The sequence below is a fragment of the Coregonus lavaretus genome, assembly GCF_964263955.1.
Source record: "Coregonus lavaretus genome assembly, chromosome: 29".
Lineage (NCBI taxonomy): Eukaryota > Metazoa > Chordata > Actinopteri > Salmoniformes > Salmonidae > Coregonus > Coregonus lavaretus.
Window position 1 is genome coordinate 5,526,579 of NC_140016.1, and position 27,526 is coordinate 5,554,104.

General features: G+C 43.8%; 1 protein-coding gene across 1 annotated transcript in view; it reads left to right on the top strand.

Annotated features, from left to right (window-relative positions):
* Nucleotides 1-1,262: 1,262 nt before the first annotated feature.
* The window catches only part of LOC311105170 (BTB/POZ domain-containing protein KCTD16-like), a gene marked incomplete at its 3' end in the record, with an annotated part of 62,908 nt that continues 36,644 nt past the window's right edge, over nt 1,263-27,526 (top strand). The window contains exon 1 of the mRNA XM_084147225.1: nt 1,263-2,097. Coding sequence (XP_084003351.1) covers nt 1,269-2,097 — 829 coding nt within the window. The 5' untranslated portion in view covers nt 1,263-1,268. The remainder of the gene's footprint in view (nt 2,098-27,526) is intronic.

Here is a 27,526-nt window from a genome sequence, read left to right on the forward strand (position 1 = left end):
GCATTGCGACATATGAGCTATTTAAAGATAATTACTGTGACGAGTAGGCCTAAGTATTCGTGCATTGCCACCGTCATGGATTGAAAGCCAACGCTACGCACTCATTCCAATGGCCACTTGCAGCGGAACGGTACCTGTCCATGGCGCTGAAGTGACGCCCACTCACCCAGTCCAATCACTGTATCCCTATAGGGCAGCGCAACCTCACAGTGTGGAATAACAGCTGGTGATTGACAATGAAGACATTATTAATTTGCATAGATAAATAATGGGGAGCAAATAAACGGAAGGTGTGGGTATTTTCTTTTTGCAAATTATATAATTCACGGTTTTTAATTAGTCACCTGATAAGTTTAAGCAAATTCAAATCCCCTAATTGAATTCAAACTCTAATGTTATTATAGCCTATTAGGCTACTTTTCAGAATGTTAATCTATTTCCAACGGAATGTCATTCAAATGTAGGTTCATCTACTCTGTGTCGCACGTTTTCAAATGTAATTTTCCTTTAAGATGATGATGTAAGACGTTACTCCGCATGATGGTTTTTCCGCGCACCGCTGGAGAATCATCATCTTAACCTTCTTCAGTCCGGTGCCAGCCTGACGGTTACTTCTCTTCTCCTCTCTGCACAGCAGTTTGGAGACGGAGAGATGGGAGCGCGCTGCACTGGCGTCCAGATTCAATTTTAACTTTAAGAAAATAACTGCACGCACATGACAATTTCAGCACGGTCTCAGTGGACAGCGAACGTGCACTTGCTTCCGGCAGATGAAGTTACATCGGAGCGTTAAAAAACAAGGACAGGAGCTTGCCTTGCAGAATCAAAGAAGTTGGACATTTTTATCCAGAACGGACTGAAATGCAGAGGTGCTGAATTTTTGTTCGATTGATGATGGAATAATGGTGATGTCACGATGATTTCACTGTAGGATTATATGAATGGACTCACAGCAATGGGACAAAGCAATGGATGTGTGTAAAATGATGCATGCACTGGATGTGGTGATCGATTTCATTCAACAGAAGACATGCACGATCGGCAGGCATTTTACGCGCGGCTTAACTGAAGCACCTGAGGTTTTTTACAGCACTTGTCTTGAATAATTTTTGTGGGGGGGTTGTAATGGGGGTCAACGGTGTCCTTGGTATGCAGGTCTAATGAGCACACAGAATACATGCTATTCCATCCCATATAGATTGAAAACTTTTTGGGAACATCTGCGCGCTGCACCGTGACCGGGATTTGGTTTTGTGCATGAACAAAAAATGGCACTGAGTGAGAATTGTAAAACCCAGCCCGCTAAAGAAACAGGGTCGGTGAAAAACCTGCCGTCTGATGTTATTGAACTAAACGTAGGGGGACAGGTATACTACACTCGCCTCCCTACTTTAACAAGCATCCCCAATTCCTTACTGGGACGGTTATTCTCCACCAAGAAGGGGTCCTCGAATGATTTGGCGCGGGACCTCCGGGGACGTTATTTTATCGACAGAGATGGTTTTCTGTTCCGATATGTATTGGATTATCTGAGAGATAAGCAGGTCGTCCTACCGGACCACTTCCCGGAGAAAGGGAGGTTAAAACGGGAAGCAGAATACTTTGAACTCCCCAAACTGGTCAAACTGTTGGCGTCCGAGGAATCTAAACAGTTTCAGGACGACCCTTTTCACAGTGATTTCGACGACGCGTCGCTAGGCAGCGACCAGAGGATCTATTCCTCCTACTCTCTGGACCGGAGGTATGGATACATAACCGTCGGTTTCAAAGGCACGTGCGCGGCACCGGGGGTCAAGGACAGTCAGATTGACTCCAAATCCAAAAAAGTAGTACCCAGAATCTTCATCAGTGGAAGGATCGGCCTCGCCAAAGAGGTGTTTGGAAACACCCTGAATGAGAGCCGAGACGCGGACAGGCCTGTTGACAGGTACACCTCCCGGTTCTTCCTCCGGTTCCGTCACTTGGAGCGAGCCTTTGACATGCTGTCTGAGAGCGGGTTCCACATCGTTGCCTGTAACTCGTCGCTCACCGCCTCTTCCATCAGCCATTACGCACCTGAGAAAGTCTGGTCCAACTACACGCAGTACGTCTTCTACCGTAAGTGAACGTTTATTTCCCACATAAAACACTCGAAACGTTCTTTAATAATGCCCTTTAGGTTAGGCCACAGTTATGTCACAATATATTGTTTAAGTGGATTTAGTAAAGGGAATAGTTAAGTAGGTTAGACTATTGATGTCTGACAGACTGACTAGGTTGGATTAGGCCTATATGGTTCCCTTTGCTATCATCCCTGCACCTTGTTTTAAATAGCTTTTAAAGTTTGTTATTATATACACTGAGCGTACAAAACATTAGGAACATCTTCCTAATATTGAGTTGCACCCCCTTTTGACCTCAGAACAGCCTCAATTTGTCGGGGCATGGACTCTACAAGGTGTCGAAAGCGTTCCACAGGGATGCTGGCCCATGTTGACTCCAATGCTTCCCACAGTTGTGTCAAGTTGGCTGGTAGTGGGTCTCTACTCCGAATAGCTCGTTCCATCTCATCCCACAGATGCTCAATTGGATTGAGATCTGGTGACTGGGCAGGCCACCGCAGTAAGCTGAATTCACTGGCGTGTCCGTGGAACCATTCCTGGACAATACTAGCCTTGTAGCATTAGGCATTATCCTGCTGAAAAAAATCAGTTTGCAGATGGATACACTGCTGCCATGAAGGGATGCACCTGATTGGCAACGATTTTCCGATATCCTGTGGCATTCAAACGTTGCTCCACTTTTATCAAGGGGCCCAAAATGTGCCATGAAAACACAACATCACACCACCAGCCTACAATGTTGACACACGGCATATGATGGATGCTTGTGCTCATGTGGTTTTATCCATACCCTAGTCCTCCCATCAGTGTGAAACAGCAGGAACCAGGATTCATCAGACCAGGCAAAGTTTTTTCCAATTCTCCAGTGTCTTCGTTCCTTAGCCCACTGCATCTGCATTGTCTTGTATTTTGCTGAAAGAAGTGGAACTCTGTGAGGTCGTCGGCTGCCATACCCCATTCGTGTCAAGGTACGACGAGTTGTGCATTCATTTATGGGTCTTTGGGCACCAACGTTGTACTGGACTGTCAGTTGACTAACTGTAGCCCGTCTGTTGCTCTGCACAATTCGTGTCAGCCTCCTTTGTCCTCTTTCATCAATGACCCGTTTTCGACCACTGGCCTGCCGTTGGCTGGATGTCCTTTGGGTGGTGGACCATTCTTGATACACACGGGAAACTGTTGAGCATGAAAAAACCCAGCAGCGTTGCAGTTCTTGACACACTGAAACCGGTGCGCTTGGACCTACTACCATACCCCGTTCAAAGGCACTTCAATCTTTTGTCTTTCCAATTCAACCTCTGAATGGCACTCACTGATAATCTGTAATGGTCCACCCACACAGACAGTGTGGTGAAGTATGCGCAACAGCGGCTCTTCAACCTCAGGAGGCTGAAGAAATTCGTCTTGGCCCCTAAGACCCTCACAAACTTTTACAGATGTACAATTGAGAGCATCCTGTCGGGCTGTATCACCGCCTGGTACGGCAACCGCACCTCCCGCAACCGCAGGGGTCTCCAGAGGGTGGTGCGGTCTGCCCAACGCATAACCTGGGGCACACTGCCTGCCCTCCAGGACACCTACAGCACCCGATGTCACAGGAAGGCCAAAAAGATCATCAAGGACATCAACCACCCGAGCCACTGCCTGTTCACCCCACTATCATCCAGAAGGCGAGGTCAGTACAGGTGCATCAAAGCTGGGACCGAGAGACTGAAAAACAGCTTCTATCTCAAGGCCATCAGACTGTTAAATAGCCATCACTAGTCGGCTACCACCCGGTTACTCAACCCTGCACCTTAGAGGCTGCTGCCCCATATACATAGACATGGAATCACTGGCCACTTTAATAATGGAACACTAGTCTCTTTAATAATGTTTACATACTGCTTTACTCAATTCATATGTATATACTGTATTCTACTGTATTTTAGTCAATGCCACTCAGACATTGCTCGTCCTAATATTTATATATTTCTTAATTCCATTCTTTTACTTTTAGATTTGTGTGTATTGTTGTGAATTGTTAGATACTACTGCACTGTTGGAGTTAGGAACACAATCATTTCGCTACACCCGCAATAACATCTGTTAAAAATGTGTATGTGACCAATAAAAGTTGATTTGATTTGACATACACAATCCACGTCTCAATTGTCTCAAGGCTTAAAAATCCTCCTTTAACCTGTCTCCTCCCCTGCATCTACACTGATTTGAAGTGGATTTAACAAGTTATATCAATAAGGGATCATAGCTTTCACCTGGATTCACCTGGTCAGTCTGTGTCATGGAAAGAGCAGGTGTCCTTAATGGTTTGTACACTCAGTGTACGTGCACTCTATTATACTCGGATTTAACCAATCAGAGACCAATCACCAGCCGCCTGTATGAGGGAAGAAGACTTAGCTCACTGATTTAAGGCACTAGGCATCACTTCAAGTCTCAGGCAAGGTGCAGACCACGCAAGCCTATTCTACAAACCTTCTCTGCCACACACACACACACACACACACACACACACACACACACACACACACACACACCTCATGCATCATGCTGTCAGTATAGAGGAGGTAGGGCTATATCATGAATAAAATAGTACCGCTGCACTGACCAACATCATTTATATTCTGTATACCACTTTGACAGTAGTGTGTGTGTGTATGTGTGTCACAGTGTGTGTGTGCTGCCGTGTTCAAAACAACTGGGAACTCTGAAACATACGAGGTCAAATCATGATTTCAGTGATCTTCAGGTGGGGAAGTCAGAGCTCTAGAAAGAAGCCTGAGTTCCCGGAGTTGGAATTCCGAGTTGGATGACTGTTCAAATCCATTTTTCCCACACAGACCTCGTTTTCTTCCGAGCTCCCAGTTGTTTTGAACGCGGCATCAGTCACAGTGTGTGTGTGTCACAGTGTGTGTGTCACAGTGTGTGGTGTGTCACAGTGTGTGGTGTGTCACAGTGTGTGGTGTGTCACAGTGTGTGTGTGTGTGTGTGTGTGTGTCACAGTGTGTGGTGTGTCACAGTGTGTGGTGTGTCACAGTGTGTGGTGTGTCACAGTGTGTGTGTGTGTGTGTCACAGTGTGTGGTGTGTCACAGTGTGTGTGTGTGTGTGTCACAGTGTGTGTGTGTGTGTCACAGTGTGTGGTGTGTGTGTTACACCGGCCAACATCATTTCACATTCATTCCCTCCCTGGTCTAAACCCTCCCTGGGTTAAACTCTCCCTGGTCTAAACCCTCCCTGGTCTAAACCCTCCCTGGGTTAAACCCTCCCTGGTCTAAACCCTCCCTGGTCTAAACCCTCCCTGGGTTAAACCCTCCCTGGGTTAAACCCTCCCTGGTCTAAACCCTCCCTGGTCTAAACCCTCCCTGGGTTAAACCCTCCCTGGTCTAAACCAGACAGTTGTGCCATTTAGCTGAAGGAGGAAAGACAAAGTTTGGCCACTAGCGACTGCCTACTTACCTTCATTAGTGACTAATTTGGCTCATCCCTCACTTTCTCTCTCCTCATCCCTTGCTTTCTCTGTGCGGAGAGAGGAGGGAGATGCTGCACCATATGGCCAATTAAAATACACTTTGTTCGCAATTCCAGAAGGTTCCCCTCGGATTCCTGAAGGAGATCCAGCTGGTAGGTCATTGTTTGGGGTTGGGGTGGTAGAGGGTTTTAGGGGGGAGAATTCCATCTGGCTGGTCAAGGTTGGGGGTTGGGGTGGTAGAGGGTTTTAGGGGGGTGAAATCCATCTGGCTGGTCAAGGTTGGGGGTTGGGGTGGTAGAGGGTTTTAGGGGGGTGAAATCCATCTGGCTGGTCAAGGTTGGGGGTTGGGGTGGTAGAGGGTTTTAGGAGGGTGAAATCCATCTGGCTGGTCAAGGTTGGGGGTTGGGGTGGTAGAGGGTTTTAGGGGGGTGAAATCCATCTGGCTGGTCAAGGTTGGGGGTTGGGGTGGTAGAGGGTTTTAGGGGGGTGAAATCCATCTGGCTGGTCAAGGTTGGGGGTTGGGGTGGTAGAGGGTTTTAGGGGGGTGAAATCCAGCTGGCTGGTCAAGGTTGGGGGTTGGGGTGGTAGAGGGTTTTAGGGGGGTGAAATCCATCTGGCTGGTCAAGGTTGGGGGTTGGGGTGGTAGAGGGTTTTAGGGGGGTGAAATCCATCTGGCTGGTCAAGGTTGGGGTTTGGGGTGGTAGAGGGTTTTAGGGGGGTGAAATCCATCTGGCTGGTCAAGGTTGGGGGTTGGGGTGGTAGAGGGTTTTAGGAGGGTGAAATCCATCTGGCTGGTCAAGGTTGGGGGTTGGGGTGGTAGAGGGTTTTAGGGGGGTGAAATCCATCTGGCTGGTCAAGGTTGGGGGTTGGGGGGGTAGAGGGTTTGAAGGGGGTGGAGTAACTGCGGCTAAGGAAGACATATGATTTGCTTACGGAGTCATTAATATAATTATAATAGAATAGGTGGGTGTTGACCTCCTAACAACTATTTTAGAGGAATTTTCACTGAGACATTGTGGAGTCTTGTGGAGGATGGAGACTGAGCATACAGTTGAAGGAGGGAGGGCTGGGATCTGGCTATGAAGGTCAGACAGATAGTTAGTTAGTTACTTACAGTTGAAGTCGGAAGTTTACATACACCTTAGCCAAATACATTTAAACACAGTTTTTCACAATTCCTGACATTTAATCCTTGTAAAAATTCCCTGTCTTAGGTCAGTTAGGATCAATACTTTATTTTAAGAATGTGAAATGTAACAGTAGAAAGAATGATTTATTTCACATTTTATTTATTTCATCACATTCCCAGTGGGAAGTTTACATACACTCAATTAGTATTTGGTAGCATTGCCTTTAAATTGTTTAACTTGGTCAAATGTTTCGGGTAGCCTTCCACAAGCTTCCCACAATAAGTTGGATGAATTTTGGCCCATTCCTCCTGACAGAGCTGGTGTAACTGAGTCAGGTTTGTAGGCCTCCTTGCTCACACACACTTTTTCAGTTCTGCCCACAAATGTTCTATAGGATTGAGGTCAGGGCTTTGTGATGGCCACTCCAATACCTTGACTTTGTTGTCCTTCAGCCATTTTGCCACAGCTTTGGAAGTATGCTTGGGGTCATTGTCCATTTGGAAGACCCATTTGCGACCAAGCTTTAACTTCCTGACTGATATCTTGAGATGTTGCTTCAATATATCCACATAATTTTCCTTCCTCATGATGCCATCTATTTTGTGAAGTGCACCAGTCCCTCCAGCAGCAATGCACCCCCACAGCATGATGCTGCCACCCCCGTGCTTCACGGTTGGGATGGTGTTCTTCGGCTTGCAAGCCAACCCCCTTTTTCCTCCAAACATAACGATGGTCATTATAGCCAAACAGTTATATTTTTGTTTCATCAGATCAGAGGACATTTCTCCAAAAAGTACGATCTTTGTCCCCATGTGCAGTTACAAACCGTAGTCTGGCTTTTTTTATGGCGGTTTTAGAGCAGTGGCTTCTTCCTTGCTGAGCGGCCTTTCAGGTTATGTCGATATAGGACTCGTTTTACTGTGGATATCGATACTTTTGTACCTGTTTCCTCCAGCATCTTCACACGGTCCTTTGCTGTTGTTCTGGGATTGATTTGTACTTTTCGAAACCAAAGTATGTTCATCTCTAGGAGACAGAACGCGTCTCCTTCCTGAGCGTTATGACGGCTGCGTGGTCCCATGATGTTTATACTTGCGTACTATTGTTTGTACAAATGAACGTGGTACCTTCAGGCATTTGGAAATTGCTCCCAAGGATGAACCAGACTTGTGGAGGTCCACAATATTTTTTCTGAGGTCTTGGCTGATTTCTTTTGATTTTCCCATGATGTCAAACAAAGAGGCACTGAGTTTGAAGGTAGGCCTTGAAATACATCCACAGGTACACCTCCAATTGACTCAAATGATTAGCCTATCAGAAGCTTCTAAAGCCATGACATCATTTTCTGGAATTTTCCAAGCTGTTTAAAGGCACAGTCAACTTAGTGTATGTAAACTTCTGACCCACTGGAATTGTGATACAGTTAATTATAAGTGAAATAATCTGTCTGTACACAATTGTTGGAAAAATTACTTGTGTCATGCACAAAGTAGATAGTTTGTTAACAATACATTTGTGGAGTGGTTGAAAAACAAGTTTTAATGACTCCAACCTAAGTGTATGTAAACTTCCAACTGTGGTTCCCATGCCAAAAAAGCCCTTTGAAATGAATTGAGAGAGAGAGGGAGAGAGGAACACTGACAGGAAGAAAGATAGTGAGGGAGAGAAATGTTTCTGTCTTTGATCCTTAAAGTGACTCTGATGAACAGGATTTATAGATGAAAAGGACCAGTTACTACTGATGTTATTGTAACAAAACAAAGGAGATGTGCAGACAGGCAGACAGTACACAGCACACTGATTGGAGCTCCCAGAGTGTTCTGACAGCACACTGATTGGAGCTCCCAGAGTGTTCTGACAGTACACAGCACACTGATTGGAGCTCCCAGAGTGTTCTGACAGTTCACATCACACTGATTGGAGCTCCCAGAGTGTTCTGACAGTACACAGCACACTGATTGGAGCTCCCAGAGTGTTCTGACAGTACACAGCACACTGATTGGAGCTCCCAGAGTGTTCTGACAGTACACAGCACACTGATTGGAGCTCCCAGAGTGTTCTGACAGTACACAGCACACTGATTGGAGCTCCCATAGTGTTCTGACAGTACACAGCACACTGATTGGAGCTCCCAGAGTGTTCTGACAGTACACATCACACTGATTGGAGCTCCCAGAGTGTTCTGACAGTACACAGTACACTGATTGGAGCTCCCAGAGTGTTCTGACAGTACACAGCACACTGATTGGTGCTCCCAGAGTGTTCTGACAGTACACAGCACACTGATTGGTGCTCCCAGAGTGTTCTGACAGTACACAGCACACTGATTGGAGCTCCCAGAGTGTTCTGACAGTACACAGTACACTGATTGGAGCTCCCAGAGTGTTCTGACAGTACACAGTACACTGATTGGAGCTCCCAGAGTGTTCTGACAGCACACTGATTGGTGCTCCCAGAGTGTTCTGACAATACACTGATTGGTGCTCCCAGAGTGTTCTGACAGTACACTGATTGGTGCTCCCAGAGTGTTCTGACAACACACTGATTGGAGCTCCCAGTGTTTTGACGGTACACTGATTGGAGCTCCCAGAGTGTTCTGACAACACACTGATTGGAGCTCCCAGAGTGTTCTGGCAGCACACTGATTGGAGCTCCCAGAGTGTTTTGACGGTACACATCACACTGATTGGATCTCCCAGAGTGTTCTGACAGTACACATCACACTGATTGGATCTCCCAGAGTGTTCTGACAGTACACATCACACTGATTGGAGCTCCCAGAGTGTTCTGACAGTACACATCACACTGATTGGATCTCCCAGAGTGTTCTGACAGTACACATCACACTGATTGGATCTCCCAGAGTGTTCTGACAGTACACATCACACTGATTGGAGCTCCCAGAGTGTTCTGACAGTACACATCACACTGATTGGAGCGCCCAGTGTTCTGACAGTTCACATCACACTGATTGGAGCTCCCAGAGTGTTCTGACAGTACACATAACACTGATTGGATCTCCCAGAGTGTTCTGACAGTACACAGCACACTGATTGGAGCTCCCAGAGTGTTCTGACAGTACACATCACACTGATTGGAGCTCCCAGAGTGTTCTGACAGTACACATCACACTGATTGGAGCGCCCAGTGTTCTGACAGTTCACATCACACTGATTGGAGCTCCCAGAGTGTTCTGACAGTACACAGCACACTGATTGGAGCTCCCAGAGTGTTCTGACAGTACACAGCACACTGATTGGAGCTCCCAGAGTGTTCTGACAGTTCACATCACACTGATTGGAGCTCCCAGAGTGTTCTGACAGTACACAGCACACTGATTGGAGCTCCCAGAGTGTTCTGACAGTTCACATCACACTGATTGGAGCTCCCAGAGTGTTCTGACAGTACACAGCACACTGATTGGAGCTCCCAGAGTGTTCTGACAGTACACAGCACACTGATTGGAGCTCCCAGAGTGTTCTGACAGTACACAGCACACTGATTGGAGCTCCCATAGTGTTCTGACAGTACACATCACACTGATTGGAGCTCCCAGAGTGTTCTGACAGTACACATCACACTGATTGGAGCTCCCAGAGTGTTCTGACAGTACACATCACACTGATTGGAGCTCCCAGAGTGTTCTGACAGTACACATCACACTGATTGGATCTCCCAGTGTTCTGATTCATGCTGTTTGTTAGTAAGACTATATTCTGAAGGCCAGTGTGTGTCCCACATTCACAACATTGAACATGTGGAGTGTTTCTGTGCTGAGGGGCAGAGGGCTGCTATTTGTCTGTGCCATCCCATCCATTTCACTGACAGCTCTCTCTGCCTCAGTCCTCTCTCTGTCTCCCTCTCTGCCCAAGTCCTCTGTCTCAGTCATCACTCCCCCCCCCCTCTCCCTCTCCCTCTCTCTCTCTCTCTCTCTCTCTCTCTCAATTCAATTCAATTCAATTCAATTCAATTCAATTTCAATTTAAGGGCTTTATTGGCATGGGAAACGTGTGTTAACATTGCCAAAGCAAGTGAAGTAGATAGTAAACAAAAGTGAAATAAACAATAAATATTAACAGTAAACATTACACTCAGAAGTTTCAAAAGAATAAAGACATTTAAATGTCATATTATGTATATATACAGTGTTGTAACAATGTGCAAATAGTTAAAGTACAAATGGGAAAATAAATAAACATAAATATGGGTTGTATTTACAATGATGTTTGTTCTTCACTGGTTGCCCTTTTCTTGTGGCAACAGGTCACAAATCTTGCAGCTGTGATGGCACACTGTGGTTTTTCACCCAGTAGATAAGGGAGTTTATCTCTCTCTCTCTCTCTCTCTCTCTCTCTCTCTCTCTCTCTCTCTCTCTCTCTCTCTCTCTCTCTCTCTCTCTCTCTCTCTCTCTCTCTCTCTCTCTCTCTCTCTCTCTCTCTCTCTCTCTAACTCTCTCTCTCTCTCTCAGTGCATGCTGGGAGTTTTTTGGAGTTTGAGTGTTTGGTGTGGAGGGCTCGGTCCTAACTTATTTCTTGATTCTTTCCTTGGTCCTTTCTTTCAATTTTTATTTTCTATGGTGGATGGTTAGTGCACTGTTTGTTTTAGTGGTAACCACAGTTTTTTTTTTTCAAAGTTAGGAAGAAAGAGGACAGAGGTTTAGTGAACGGTGTGGTGTGAGTGATGGCTTCACAGCCTACCCCGGTGGAGACGCTGTCGTTACGGCATGGATTCAGGTGTGTTCCCGAGAATGGAGTTAAGGTGGAGGTTGTTCTGCTCCCGGTCGGCCAACAGGTAGGAGCTGAATTTATACATTCCGCTTCCAGAATGAACAAAGCTGTGGTTGTGTTCATGAAAATAGCAAATTTGGTGGGTAGGCTCATTTCTAGTGGAATATTTGTAAGGGGTGTGTTGGTGCCATTTTCTCCTCTTTCTACCCCTTCGACTAGGGTGGTAGTTGCAAATTTGCCTCAGTTTATTACGGATGATCAAATCAGGAAGGAGTTGAGTCGTTTTGGGAAGTTTGCTAATGGTTTTCCTGTGATGTCAGCAGGTTTTCAGGCAGATGCCATTAAGCACGTTGTTTCGTTCCGGAGGCAAGTGTTCATGTGTCTGAATAACAATAAGCAACAGTTAAATGTGCATTTTAAAGTGAGGCACGGGGGAGGGGCTCTACGCAGGGTTTGCCAGCACAGATAGTCTACGGTACTTTGAGTGTAGGGGATTTGGGGCATAAGAGCTTTGCGTGCCCACATAAAGGCCTTAGACAAGGTGAGAGTACAAGCACCAGTGGGGGAAATCGAGGTCAACGTGCAGGGGGCTATGAGACGCAGGCAGCAGAGGCTGGGCCTAGTCATGCGACAGATGGTGGTGTAGCTAAGGCTGGGTCTAGTCATGCTATAGGTGGTGGTGTAGATGAGGCTGGGTCTAGTCATGCTACAGATGGTGGGGTAGATGAGGCTGGGTCTAGTCATGCTATTTTTTTGCCAAACCTGGGAAAGTTTGTAAGATCAGTACAACATGCTATGAAAAATGAGGGGCATGGTGTCCTCTCACCCAGGAAACGGTTTATGTTGAGGAAGTGGGTCACAACCGTGCGTAAAGGTCTAAAGTTTTCTTTCTGGCACTGGGGCTTTTTGAGCTTTGCTATTGGTCTCTTTCTTTGCTGGCTTTTCTCCCACTTCTTATGGAGACTCCTTAGATAGGCTCGCTTAATATTAATGGTGCCAGAGATGCGGGAAAGAGGAGTGTTTTGGGTGAATATGTAAAACAAAAAAAAGTACAGGTGTTGTTTCTGCAGTAGACCATATTGATGTGGTGAATGAAGTTGATTGGGGGCTCTGGTGGAAAGGGGCAAGTGTGCTGAGCCATGGGACAAATGTTAGTGCAGGGGTGGCAGTCCTTTTTGTCCCGGGTCTGTCTGTAAAAATCTGCTCCTCAAAAGAGATGTGTAGGGGTAGACCGCTTGTAGTAAAAGCAGAAATTAACAACAAGGGTTAAGTTAGACTAAATATTAGCATTTCATATATTCGCAGTTAATAAAATTCAATCTGGATAATAACACAAAACAAATCATAAGGCTAGAGAAATATATCGACAAATATTACAACAACACGCAACACCCAAACATGGCGGAAGATAAACGAGGAGAACCAATCTCCAAGAGAAAACGCGACTCGTCGACTGATACAGATGATTTATACTTTTCACCACTGGGTCTGGTAAGTGGGGAAAGCGACCTGTTGAAGTTGATAAATGACAAACTGGGCATACTAGAGCTGGTCAGTAATGATATAAAGGAGTTGAAAGCTAGTCTTGAAATGAGTGACGAAAAAACAGTGATAATGGAGAAAGAAACCAAAAAAATAAAAGTGACAGTTCACTAAGATGGAAACGGACGTTAGGGAACTTTAAAAAGGAGAACAACTTTCTGAGAGAAGCCTTACTAAACATCCAAACTAGATCAATGAGAGAAAATCTAGTACTTACGGTTATTCAGGAAAAAGAGGGAGAAGTAACTGAGAATATTGTGAAGGACTTCCTTCTTACAGCTCTGCAGATTCCACTCGAGGCTGTCGATAAAATCCAACTCGAACGTGTACACCATTTCGGACAAAGTGGACAGAAATACGAGCGTCCAATCGTTGCCAAATGTGCTTTTTTAAAGGATAAAACAATGGTTAAAAGCCTAGGTAAAAGATTTGCTGGCACGAAAATAGGCATGAATGATCAGTTCCCGAGGGAGATTGCAGAAAGGCGCAAAGTTCTGTATCCAATCTTCAAGGAAAATAGATTAAAAAGGAAACGTGTTGCACTCGTTGTCAATAAACTGTATATTGACAACCAAATGTTCAGAGACACAAAGATTACTCCATGGCTATTCTGAAAGTTCTAATAGAGGAGTCGAATAATGGAACACCCAATACTAGCCATGGTAGGGATTGTAATATTAAAGAACAGGTATAGTATTTTATAAAAGGATAAGACGATATAACAAGAAAAGATAACAAGCATAATAATACATCTTCAAATACAACTAATTAGAACATTGCATTTTTGGCAGGCAATTGTTGTTTTGGCGGACGGTTGTTGTGGTTGGTCCTGTGTTCTCCCTGGCGTCCTTTCCCCCTTGCGGCAGGTGTGGGAAGCAGGCACGCGCTCGGCCCCTATCCTCCGCAATCAGCCATGTGGAGTGCGTTTTTGTGTTTGGAAAAGTCTGGCGTTAAGTGAGTGAGAGGGGAAATGGTTGCATATCCCAGAGCCAACGGGTGTCTATGAGCAGGGATTGTGAGAGGGAGCTTTCAATTTTGTGCAGATGAGGGATATACATTTTTAAATATAGTATACATCTAATGTATTTTTTATTGTCCTATCATGATGGAACGATCCCCAACCCTATATCCTGGACACCCACCTGAGCGACCCATACACCAAAGAGAAGTTCCCATCTGTTTTATGGACCTGCTGTGAATTGCCTATATGCAGCCTAAACAGAGAAATAAATGCGGTCAGAGACCCACTTGAGCAGCACCGCCCCCTCAAGATTCTGAGCCTGCCTGGCAGGGTTGGTCCTACAAAGCCAGAGCCCCCGATGGGGGAGCATAATATACAGGGAAATTCTCTGTTCAAATATTTTTTTATTGAACACACACAAGAATGGTGTATAGGTATGAAAGACATGTGTACATTTCTTATCTAAACATAAGAGAACAGACATGAACAACAAGACCCAGAGTTCTGGACACAAAACAAATATTACAAAACACGACATACAGAACAGGGACAGGTAGAAAGAAAAAGGGTAGATGTAACCCCCAAACTTATACCCCCCTTTATCCCCCCCCCCTTATTCCACCCTATTCCCCTCCTGACTGCTCGAGTGTCGGGGCCAGCACACGCTGCCCAAAGGTAGATTACAATATGACAATTGAGAGTACGTTAAAAAGTACAAATTCACATCACCGACTGGTCCAGGTAAGAGAGGAAAGGCTGCCAGATTTGATCAAATGTTGATAATTTATTGTTTAGAATATATCTAATTCTTTCTAAGTGTACAGTTTTTGCCAATTCGCTGAGCCATAATTTGGTAGAGGGCGCTTCCCTCCTTTTCCAAAACAACAAGATTAATTTTTTTGCCGAAATGAGACTGCAAGAGATGAGTTGTTTTTGGGAGTTGGTTAATCCGTTTAGGGAATCGGACACTCCCAGGATTATCAGAAGCGGGTCTGGGTCTATTGAAGTCTCCAGAACTTCAGAGAGGACCCCAAAAATGCCACACCAATAACCATACAGGCTAGAGCATAGGGCAAAGCAGTGGAGTAGTGTACCCTGCTCAGCCTGACATTTATCACACATAGGGGATGTATCAGGAAATATCCTATGCAGTTTGGTTTTGGAATAGTGTAATCTGTGTAATACCTTAAATTGTATGAGACGATGTCTGGAGTTAATGGAGCAGGTGTGGATATACTCCAAGCTATCCTCCCAGTCTGCCACCGAAATATCAGTCCCTAGTTCTTCCTCCCATTTTGCCTTAATGGCATCTGTAGAGGGTGCGCTAACAGATTGAAAAGCGTCATATAGACGAGATATCAGTTTGTCTGAGGTGGGGCATATTTTTATGCATCCGTCGAACATGGAAGGTTTAGCATTCTCAAATGTTGGGAGGTGTTTTCTAACATAGTCTCTAATTTGTAGGTATCTGAAAAAGTTACTTCTGGGAAGGTTATACGTTTCCCTCAGCGCTTCAAAGGAAGCAAAGGTCCCTCCTATATATAAATCCCCTATGGTACTTATCCCCAACTCTCCCCATCGCTCAAAGGTGTTATCAAGGTTAGAGGGGGCAAAGGAGGGATTCCTGGCAACAGGGGCATGAATGATATTGGTCTAAGCTCAAAGTGGACTTTAATTTGCTTCCAGATTCAGACTGTGCTATGTATAATAGGATTGTTATGGTAAAGTGACATCTCCAGATTGACAGGTGACAAAATCACGGCACCAATAGAGAAGGGGTGACACTCCTCCCGCTCCATGCTAAGCCAGCTGGATGGCGGGGGTGCGTCATCCAGCAAAAACGTAACAGCGCGGAGGTTAGCGGCCCAATAGTAAAATATAAAGTTTGGGAGATACAATCCTTCTTCCATCTTGGATTTACATAGGTGTTTTTTACCTTTTCCTGTGTGTTTTATAATCCCAGATGAAAGGATTGATAATAGAGTCCAGTTGTTTATGAAAGGATTTAGGTATGAATACTGGGATGTTCTGGTATAGGTAGAGCAGTTGTGGGAGGAAGACCATTTTAATGGCATTAATTCTTCCGAGCAGAGAAATTGGGAGAGTTCTCCAAAATTGTATGTTTGCCTTGAGATTTTGCATCATAAAAGGGAAATTCTCTTTAAATAGTAAGGAGTATTGTTTGGTAACTACAATTCCAAGGTAGATACATTTTTCTGAAGATAACTTAACTGGAAGATGTTCTAGCCAGGAGGTGTTTTGCAACCGTATGGGCATTAATTCACTCTTGTTCCAATTTATTCTGTATCCCGAGAAGGTACCAAACAAATTAATCACCTCAAGAATAGCTGGAATACTAGCTTGGGGTTCTGTTACATAGAGGAGAATATCATCTGCGTATAGGGAAATCTTATTTAGAGTATCTTTAGTATTATAGCCGTGTATTGCTGAATGAGATCTGATCGCTTGAGCGAGAGGTTCAATAATTAGGGCGAAGAGCATAGGCGACAGCGCACAACCCTGCCTTGTCCCTCTGTGAAGGTTAAATCGGGGCGACATTGATTGGTTAGTGAGTATTCTCGCACAGGGGTTCCTATATAAAAGCTGGATCCAATTTATGAACCCATCTCCAATATTAAATTTCTGTAGGACCTTGAATAGATAGGGCCACTCAACTTGGTCAAAGGCCTTTTCGGCGTCAAGAGATATAACGGCAAGGTCCACGTTAGGTAACCTCTGAGAATACATAATGTTGAAGAGGCGCCTGAGATTGAAGAATGAGTTTCTATTAGGGATAAAGCCGGTCTGGTCCGAATGGACCAATTTGCCAATTAAAGTGCTAAGCCTGTTAGCCAGAGTTTTTGCTCAAATCTTTTGGTCTGTATTAAGGAGGGGTATTGGTCTGTATGACCCTACCTCTTCCGGATGTTTACCCTTCTTATGTATAACTGTAATAAACGCCTCATCCAAAGTAGATGGGAGAGCTCCATCCTCATTGGCCCGAACCAACATTTTGTGCAGGTAGGGAGAGAGCACGTTGCTGAATGTTTTATAGAATTCACCAGGGTATCCATCTGGGCCCGGGGTCTTGCCACTCTTTAGAGATTTAATTGTTTCTCTAATTTCTTCAAGAGATATTTCCTTATTCAGGAAGTTAGAGTCTTCCTGGTTCAGGGCAGGAAGATTACAGTCCTCCAAAAAGTTTTGCATAATTAAGGGGTTAGGATCCGCTTTAGATATATATATATATTAGTATATAGAGTCTCATAAAACTGACGGAATTTGTCATTGATGTCTTTGGGGGAGGAGAGTAATTCCCCAGATGCAGATTTAACTTTGTGAATCATTCGGTCACTCACGTTTTTTCAAAGTTGTCTGGCGAGTAATTTGTGTGGTTTGTCACCAAACTCAAAATATTTTTGCTTGGCATAGAGAAAAGATTTAGCAATTTTAGCCGAGAGGATCAGATTGTATAAAAATTTTAAAGACATACTTTTTTTATGTTTCTCCATAGATGGATGTCTAGCATTCTCCCTATCCAGTAAGTGAATTTGTCCCTCCAGTTCTACCAATTTTTTTCTATTTTGCCTACTCATGGCAGTCTGAAAGGAGATGATACAGCCTCTCAAATAAGCCTTCAGCGTTTCCCACAATAATGCTGGGGAAGTCTCTGTGTTGTCGTTGGAATCAAAGAAAAATGTAATTTGGTCTTTAAGCTGTTCACAGAATGTTGGTTCTGTGAGGAGCTGAGGATTCAACCTCCAGACCCTCTCGTTTGGTACGATGTCACCCAATCTCAGGGAGAAGGTGAGTGGACTGTGGTCAGAGATTATAATATCATGATATCTCACATTACAGGTATAGGGGAGTAGTTTAGCATCAACCAAAAAGTAGTCAATTCGAGTATATACATTGTGAACATGAGAGTAAAAGGAGTATTCCCTACCCGTAGAATTAGAGATCCTCCATATATCAAATAAGTTAGAATTTTTTATGTAGGTATTCAAGAATTCGCTTGAATAGGAGGTAGGGGTTCGCCGGGTAGAGGATCTATCCAAATATTGGTCTAGTACACAGTTAAGGTCCCCTCCAATGACCAGATTAGTATGGGAGATATCTGGAATCAGGGCAAGGACTCTTTTGAAAAAAGAGGGGTTATCAATGTTTGGCACATAGATATTTAGTAGAGTTACAGAAGTAGAATGGATCTCTCCTATTACGATCACATAACGACCCTCTTTATCCACAATAGTGGTTTTATGTAGAAAGGGAATTCCTTTCCGTACCAGAATCGCTGTGCCTCTCGTTTTGGCAGAGAAGTTAGAGTGATACACTTGCCCCACCCACTTACATTTAAGTCTGTTATGAGATTTGTTTTTCAGATGGGTTTCTTGCAAAAATATTATATCAGACGAAAGTGCTTTCAAGTGGGCTAGGACCCTGCCTCTCTTAATTGGTCGTTTAAACCCTTGACATTCCAGGAAGTGAATGTAAGTCCCGCCCTCCTCTCATTTGTAGTTCCTATGGTGGCCTGCATAACATGTAACTCACTAAAAAGGTAAGAAAGCGCACCAAACCATCACGATCAGCATATGTAGCACCTACACCCGAGCAGTATTCAACCCACCCCTCCCCCCCCGCAAGCACCTTTACTCTCCACCCTGTTCCCCTACTTTCCCCAACCTTTACCCCCCCCATCAACCCACATTTAACAGGCATACACACATAGGACAGAAAAAAATATGAAAATAAAAATAACAAACACATTGTCTGGCCGATGCCAAAAAAGCACGGCGCGACCTCGAACAAGAGGTAAAACAAAAATAAAATCCCAACTATACGCTCACCTCTCACTATCCTAGAACTTCTACTAACATATGAACTGAGGAGGCTCACGCACTTAAAGTGTTCAATTAGCATCTAATAAACCTAAACAGAATAAGTTGCAACTTAAACATATTGCGCACTTAAGGTTCATCTTGGGTCAATCCCTGAGATAAGCAAGATGTATCATTACAAGATTCTATTGCTAAGCAATACCGGACTAAACATAAACCATCAGTAACCGACATAGACAGCAGGACAGTTACATATTGTGGGTTAGGAGAAGGGAACAAGGATTTTGATAAATTGAACGTACCCCCCAATCAAAAAAATAACAAAGTAAATAAAAAAATGTAAACACATACACATATACACACATACACATATACACATCCACACACACACACACATACATACATACATGTGCATACCTACATACATACATACACACACACATACGTATATATATACGCACACACACACACACACACATATACACACGTATACACACACACATACATACACACACACACAAACCCCCCCAAAAATATATACATGTAAAATAAATATTCTTAAATATATACAGATACATACACACGCATACACACATACATCCATACACACACATCTACATACACAAACATGCATACCCCAGAATAATAATCTATACTAATTTAAAATATACACATACATAATACTAAAATGCTAAGAGAAAATAATAATAAAGTACAAATAATAATTATTATATGTACGCACAGGAATAATGTAAGAATTGAAAAATAAATAACGAAACAAAACAAAAATGGGGGAATATAAGTATATCCATCCGAAAGTGTCAATGATCCGACCTGGAAGGCCTCCCAAACAGGCATCGCTCTAAACCCAGTCGGAATGAAAGTGAAATTAACGTTAAGTGAGAGCTCTGACCGCCCTCCATTGGTCAGCTCATCGTATTACATGTTCGGTAGCCCTTGCTGAGACCGTTTAATACGGTTTCACCCGTTATGGTATGGTATGGATTCGAGTCCATGAGCAGACCTTAACACACAATGACAAGGCACTCTAACCTGTACGGGGGATTGGTGTATATTCCCGGATAAACTTCTCTGCGTCCAAAACCGAGGAGAGCCAAATCTTCTCCCCGGAAGGCGGGGTCATTCTTAGTCTTGCAGGGAAGAGCAAGGCTGGGCGAAGATGGAGTTTGTAGAGTTTGGTCATGACATCTCTGTAGCCAGCACGGTGCTTTGCCACATCAGGCGCATAGTCCTCATAGACACGAAAGGGGTGCCCTTTATGTAACAGGTTGCCCCTCATTCGAGCCTCGCGCAGGATAAGATCCTTGGTCTTGAAACTGTGACAACAGATGATTACTGGGCGAGGACGCTGGCCCGGTCCAGGCACTGGGACAAGGGCGCGATGTGCACGGTCCAGTATGGGATCCGACGCCAAAACATCCGGTCCCATTGCATCCTTCAGTAGCTTGGCGAAGAAGTCGGTGGGGCGAGAGCCCGCCTCCACCCCTTCTGCCAGACCCACAACGCGAAGGTTATGACGCCTGGATCTGCCCTCCAGGTCGACCACTTTCACAGAAAGCCTCTGCAAATTATCCTGCAATGACGTGCATAGCTTCTCTAACTCGTCGATCCTACCAGCGTTGAATTCAGAAGCTTTCTCAAGGTCCACAATACTCTGGCCCTGCGAAGCGACCGTTCGAATGGTGCTCTCGATTTTTGTGTCCAGTTCAGCAATAGTAGCCTTAAGATCCTCCGCTATAGCAACACGTAGTTCTCCCAAAGCCCGGGTAAGTTCTGTAAAGTGTCACGTTGTTACCTGTGCCTTCCGCCATGTTTGTCTCGTTGTTTGGTGGGGAGTAGGCCTCTGATGTGGATTTATTGTCCTTTGATCGCTTATTACTAGGCATTTTCACATAGAAAGTTACAATATTGTATTAGAAAGAAAAGTTTGTTGTAACAAGTGCAATAAAGTAAGTTAGGTTAGATTATTTCGCAAAAAAGTTGCGGGAGCCTCTCACACACAGCCGTTCACTCCAACATGCTAGCTCCGCCCCCCATATACAAGGAAATTCTCAAAGCTGCTAATGAGAACCTTGATGACCTTGTACCTAGCCGGTGGGGATTCCGGTGGGGTACCCCCACCCAGGTAGTGGCAGTGCTGGCAACACTGGCTGCAGTAACCCATGGGGAGGGGGTCACACTCGGACAATCAGAGAGGGGGCTTACTATTGTGGCCCAAGTGGCACATAATAATCAAAGGTATGACTGCACGGAGATGCTTGGGAAAATGATTACAACGGGGGACCCGAGTGGGGGGGGGGGTTTGTGGGTTGGATCTCAGTGGTTGTTTGCTGAAGTGGTAGTTGCTTGTTAAAAATGTAATGTAATACAATGGCAATTCGGGTTATAGGTTAAAATTCTACGCATGAATGCCAACATTATTACGCACATTAATTGATAATGATGGAAAATAAGACATGCAAGATATTTGAATATATATTTTTTAAATAGCTATATAAATATATTGAGGTGAGAGCATTGGAAATGCTTTTGGCGGTTGACATGCTTCTGTTTTGTGGGTGGCACTATGTGATGTTTTCGATGGATGGGTCCTGGCCCCTCGGGGGCATAGGGATCCGGGGGGACAAGTGTGGTATGCTGATCACTGGGATGACGGCTCAACTTGGGATGGGGAGGGGTTTTAGTGGGGGAATTAGTGGAGAACAATTGGAGGGTTATTAAGTAACATTGCAAATATCACGGTATAGCTACAGTATATGGATACTCAATCACTATGGTATTTTCTATTGGTAAATTTACAAACATATATAATGACAAATAGATTTGAAACTTGTATCTCATTATGGTATGTGGTGAAATAAGTATAGCCAGTTATAATTGTAATGGCTTAGCAGATAATAACAAAATAAGAACAATATTTACATGGCTCAAAGAGAAGGAATATAATATCTATTGTGCACAGGAAACTCATTCAACAATTCTAGATGAAGTTGCGTGGAAAAAGGAATTGGGGGGGGGGGGCAAATATACTTCTCCCATGGGCTAAGAAACTCAAAAGGGGTGATGATATTAATGAACAGTAATTTCGATCCGAATGTGCAAATTGTCCAAACAGATACGCAAGGTAGATGGATTATTTTAAATATGTTATTGGACCATAAACAAATGTGGCTCATTAACCTTTACGGACCAAATAATGATGATCCACACTTCTTTGAAAATATATATAATAAATTATTGATCTTGCAAGCAATTCAAGACTCTATTATTATGGTGGGAGATTATAATACCGTTTTAAATACCTCAATGGACCGTAAAGGAAATCACACTACAAACAATCACCCTCATGCTCTTAAGGAAATCATGAATGTCATGGATACATTAGAACTAGTAGATATATGGAGGCTTAAATATCCTGATCTAGTGAGATATACATGGCGGAGACTCAATCAAGCTGGTCGTCTTGACTACTTTCTTATGGCATTCTCATTGGCACCAAAAGTTTAAAAAGTGTTGATAGGGGACAGAATGCAGTCGGACCATCATGTAATTGGCATATACATTACTCTTTCTGAATTTCCACATGGGCGAGGATATTGGAAATGTAATCAAAGCTATTTGGATGATAACTTGTTTTTAACAAGGACAGAGGAATTTATAACAGATTTTTTCCGACATAACATAGGTACAGCAAATCCCCTTATTGTATGGGACACCTTTAAATGTGCCTTTAGAGGCCATGCAATTCAGGACTCATCTCGAAAACAAAAGCAATTTAGGTCAAAAGAGTCCACACTAACAAAGGAAATAGAAGGTCTAACAGAACAGATAGATAGCAATAAAAACTGTAACATAGAGGCTCAGAATAAATTAGAGGAAAAACAAAAAGAAATTGAGAAACTTATTCAAGAAAGATCAAGTGTAATATATTATACAAATAAAGCAAACTGGATGGAATATGGGGAAAAATGCACCAAATTATTTTTTCATCTTCAACATAGGAATGCTACCAAAAATGATTTATTGAAACTGGTTACAAATGACGGACTCACCCATGATTCACCAAATTATATTTTGAAGGAGGAAACAAAGTACTTTAGGCATATGTTTTCGTTTCAATCGCCTCCATCTCCTCTAACTGAAGCAAATTGTAGATACTTTTTTTCTATTGATAATGTAAAATTAACAGCCATACAGAAAGACTCATGTGAAGGTGAAATTACAGAGGAGGAACTTCTGGATGCAATTAAAGACTTTAAGTCTGGGAAAACTCCAGGGTTGGATGGCATACCAGTCGAGGTATACCAAACCTTTTTTGATATACTCAGAGGACCGATATTAGCATGTTTTAACCACTCCTATGTAAATGGTAGATTATCAGACACTCAAGAAGAAGGCCTGATTTAATTATTACTGAAACAGGATACAAGTGGAAAATATAAAGATCCAGTCCATTAAAAAAATTGGCGGCCCCTTACACTTCAGTGTTGTGATGCAAAACTTCTAGCAAAATGTATAGCGCATAAAATTAAAAAGGTATTGTCGGACATTATTCATTCTAATCAGACAGGTTTTTTACATGGACGATACATTGGAGATAATATAAGGCAAGTACTGGAAACAATAGAACACTATGAAAAATCTGGGAAGCCAGGCCTACAATTCATAGCAGACTTCGAAAAGGCATTTGATAAAGTACGACTGGGGTTTATATACACTGCTCAAAAAAATAAAGGGAACACTAAAATAACACATCCTAGATCTGAATGAATGAAATAATCTTATTAAATACTTTTTTCTTTACATAGTTGAATGTGCTGACAACAAAATCATACAAAAATTATCAATGGAAATCAAATGTATCAACCCATGGAGGTCTGGATTTGGAGTCACCCTCAAAATTAAAGTGGAAAACCACACTACAGGCTGATCCAACTTTGATGTAATGTCCTTAAAACAAGACAAAATGAGGCTCAGTAGTGTGTGTGGCCTCCACGTGCCTGTATGACCTCCCTACAACGCCTGGGCATGCTCCTGATGAGGTGGCGGATGGTCTCCTGAGGGATCTCCTCCCAGACCTGGACTAAAGCATCCGCCAACTCCTGGACAGTCTGTGGTGCAACGTGGCGTTGGTGGATGGAGCGAGACATGATGTCCCAGATGTGCTCAATTGGATTCAGGTCTGGGGAACGGGCGGGCCAGTCCATAGCATCAATGCCTTCCTCTTGCAGGAACTGCTGACACACTCCAGCCACATGAGGTCTAGCATTGTCTTGCATTAGGAGGAACCCAGGGCCAACCGCACCAGCATATGGTCTCACAAGGGGTCTGAGGATCTCATCTCGGTACCTAATGGCAGTCAGGCTACCTCTGGCGAGCACATGGAGGGCTGTGCGGCCCCCCAAAGAAATGCCACCCCACACCATGACTGACCCACCGCCAAACCGGTCATGCTGGAGGATGTTGCAGGCAGCAGAACGTTCTCCACGGCGTCTCCAGACTCTGTCACGTCTGTCACATGTGCTCAGTGTGAACCTGCTTTCATTTGTGAAGAGCACAGGGCGCCAGTGGCGAATTTGCCAATCTTGGTGTTCTCTGGCAAATGCCAAACGTCCTGCACGGTGTTGGGCTGTAAGCACAACCCCCACCTGTGGACGTCGGGCCCTCATACCACCCTCATGGAGTCTGTTTCTGACCGTTTGAGCAGACACATGCACATTTGTGGCCTGCTGGAGGTCATTTTGCAGGGCTCTGGCAGTGCTCCTCCTGCTCCTCCTTGCACAAAGGCGGAGGTAGCAGTCCTGCTGCTGGGTTGTTGCCCTCCTACGGCCTCCTCCACGTCTCCTGATGTACTGGCCTGTCTCCTGGTAGCGCCTCCATGCTCTGGACACTACGCTGACAGACACAGCAAACCTTCTTGCCACAGCTCGCCTTGATGTGCCATCCTGGATGAGCTGCACTACCTGAGCCACTTGTGTGGGTTGTAGACTCCGTCTCATGCTACCACTAGAGTAAAAGCACTCAAAAGTGACCAAAACATCAACCAGGAAGCATAGGAACTGAGAAGTGGTCTGTGGTCACCACCTGCAAAACCAGTCCTTTATTGGGGGGTGTCTTGCTAATTGCCTATAATTTCCACCTGTTGTCTATTCCATTTGCACAACAGCATGTGAAATGTATTGTCAATCAGTGTTGCTTCCTAAGTGGACAGTTTGATTTCACAGAAGTGTGATTGACTTGGAGTTACATTGTGTTGTTTAAGTGTTCCCTTTATTTTTTTGAGTAGTGTATAAATGCCTGTAGCATTTCAATTTTGGAGAATCTCTTATAAATTGGGTTAAGATCATGGTGTAAAATAGTAAATAATGGCTATTTCTCAGAAAGTTTTAAACTGTCAAGAGGAGTGAAACAAGGTTGTCCACAATCGGCATATCTATTTATTATTGCCATCGAGATGTTAGCTATTAAAATCAGATCCAACAATAATATCAAGGGATTAGAAATCAAGGGCTTAAAAACAAAGGTGTCATTGTACGCTGATGATTAATATTTTATTTTAAATCCACAACTTGAATCCCTCCACAGCCTCATAGAGGATCTAGATACATTTTCTAACCTCTCTGGATTACAACCAAATTATGATAAATGTACTATATTACGTATTGGATCACTAAAAAATACAATTTTTACATTACCATGTAGTTTACCAATAAAATGGTCTGATGGTGATGTTGATATACTCGGAATACATATCCCAAATGAAATAAATGATCTCACTCTAAAAAAAAATTCATAGAAAGTTAGCAAAAATAGATAAGATCTTGCTACCATGGAAAGGTAAATACCTGTCAATTTGGGAAAAATCACACTGATTAACTCTTTAGTATTATCCCAGTTTACCTATTTGCTTATGGTCTTGCCTACGCCTAGCGAACAGTTTTTTAAATTATATGAGAAAAATATATTTCATTTTATTTGGAACGGCAAGCCAGACAAAATGAAAGGGCCTATTTATATAATGAATATGAATTAGGAGGACAGAAATGATTAAATATTAAAGCATTAGACCTATCACTAAAAGCTTCAGTCATACAAAAATTATACTTAAATCCGAACTGGTTCTCTAGCAAACTAGTAAGATTATCTCACCCAATGTTCAAGAAGGGACTTTTTCCCTTTATTCAGATTAAAACCTCACACTTTCAGGTATTTGAAAAGGAAATTATCTTTAATGTCTCTGTTGGAATGTCTGTGTGAGAGGTTGGGGGTGAAGTTTACTGTCGCAATGTTTATAATGGGGTACAGGTATTCAAATAAGGAAAAGGCCAAATGTACTGTAGGTTGTTGAATTTTCTGTTTGCTCAGGCAAAGTTGATTATTTGGCTAACAAGGAGGAACAGGGTCAAAGTTAGAGGGATAACAGACCCTTTACTATTATTTAATGGGATTGTCTCTGCGCGACTTAAGGTGGAATTTGAGTTCTATAAAATGATAAAAAGTGTGGAGATGTTTCAAGAGATATGGTGTGTTGGGGGGGCTGTCTGTATAGCTGGGGAAGATGGTCTGGATAAAAGGTTGTAGTAGTGGTGAGGTTTGGGTTATTGTGATGTCACACACTGAGACATTCAGTATGGATGAGGTCACACACTGAGACATTCGGTATGGATGAGGACACGCACTGAGACATTCAGTATGGATGAGGTCACACACTGAGACATTCAGTATGGATGAGATCACACACTGAGACATTCGGTATGGATGAGGTCACACACTGAGACATTCAGTATGGATGAGGTCATACACTGAGACATTCGGTATGGATGAGGTCACATACTGAGACATTCGGTATGGATGAGATCACACACTGAGACATTCGGTATGGATGAGGTCACACACTGAGACATTCAGTATGGATGAGGCCACACACTGAGACATTCGGTATGAATGAGGTCACACACTGCGACATTCAGTATGGATGAGTGTCCTTGCACCTGATGGCGGTGAGTTTATAACGGACCTGAATATGCTGGAGTGGCGTTTACACTGAGTAAACTATTGCTCTGAATGAAACACTTCAATATTCTGTATACCACATTGGTGTGTGTGTGTAAATATGGATAAAAAAACAGGTGTTAGATTGTGTGGTGCCAGGATAACAACCTCTCCCTCAATGTGATCAAGACAACGGAGATGATTGTGGACTACAGGGAAAAGAAGAGGACCGAGCACGCCCCCATTCTCATCGACGGGGCTGTAGTGGAACAGGTTGAGAGCTTCAAGTTCCTTGGTGTCCACATCACCAACAAACTAACATGGTCCAAGCACACCAAGACAGTCGTGAAGAGGGCACGACAAAACCTATTCCCCCTAAGGAGACTGAAAAGATTTGGCATGGGTCCTCAGATCCTCAAAAGGTTCTACAGCTGCACCATCGAGAGCATCCTGACTGGTTGCATCACTGCCTGGTATGGCAACTGCTCTGCCTCCGACCACAAGGCACTACAGAGGGTAGTGCGTATGGCCCAGTACATCATTGGGGCCAAGCTTCCTGACATCCAGGACCTCTATACCAGGCGGTGTCAGAGGAAGGCCCTAAAAATTGTCAAAGACTCCAGCCACCCTAGTCATAGACTGTTCTCTCTGCTACTGCACGGCAAGCGGTACTGGAGCGCCAAGTCTAGGTCCAAGAGGCTTCTAAACAGCTTCTACCCCCAAGCCATAAGACTCCTGAA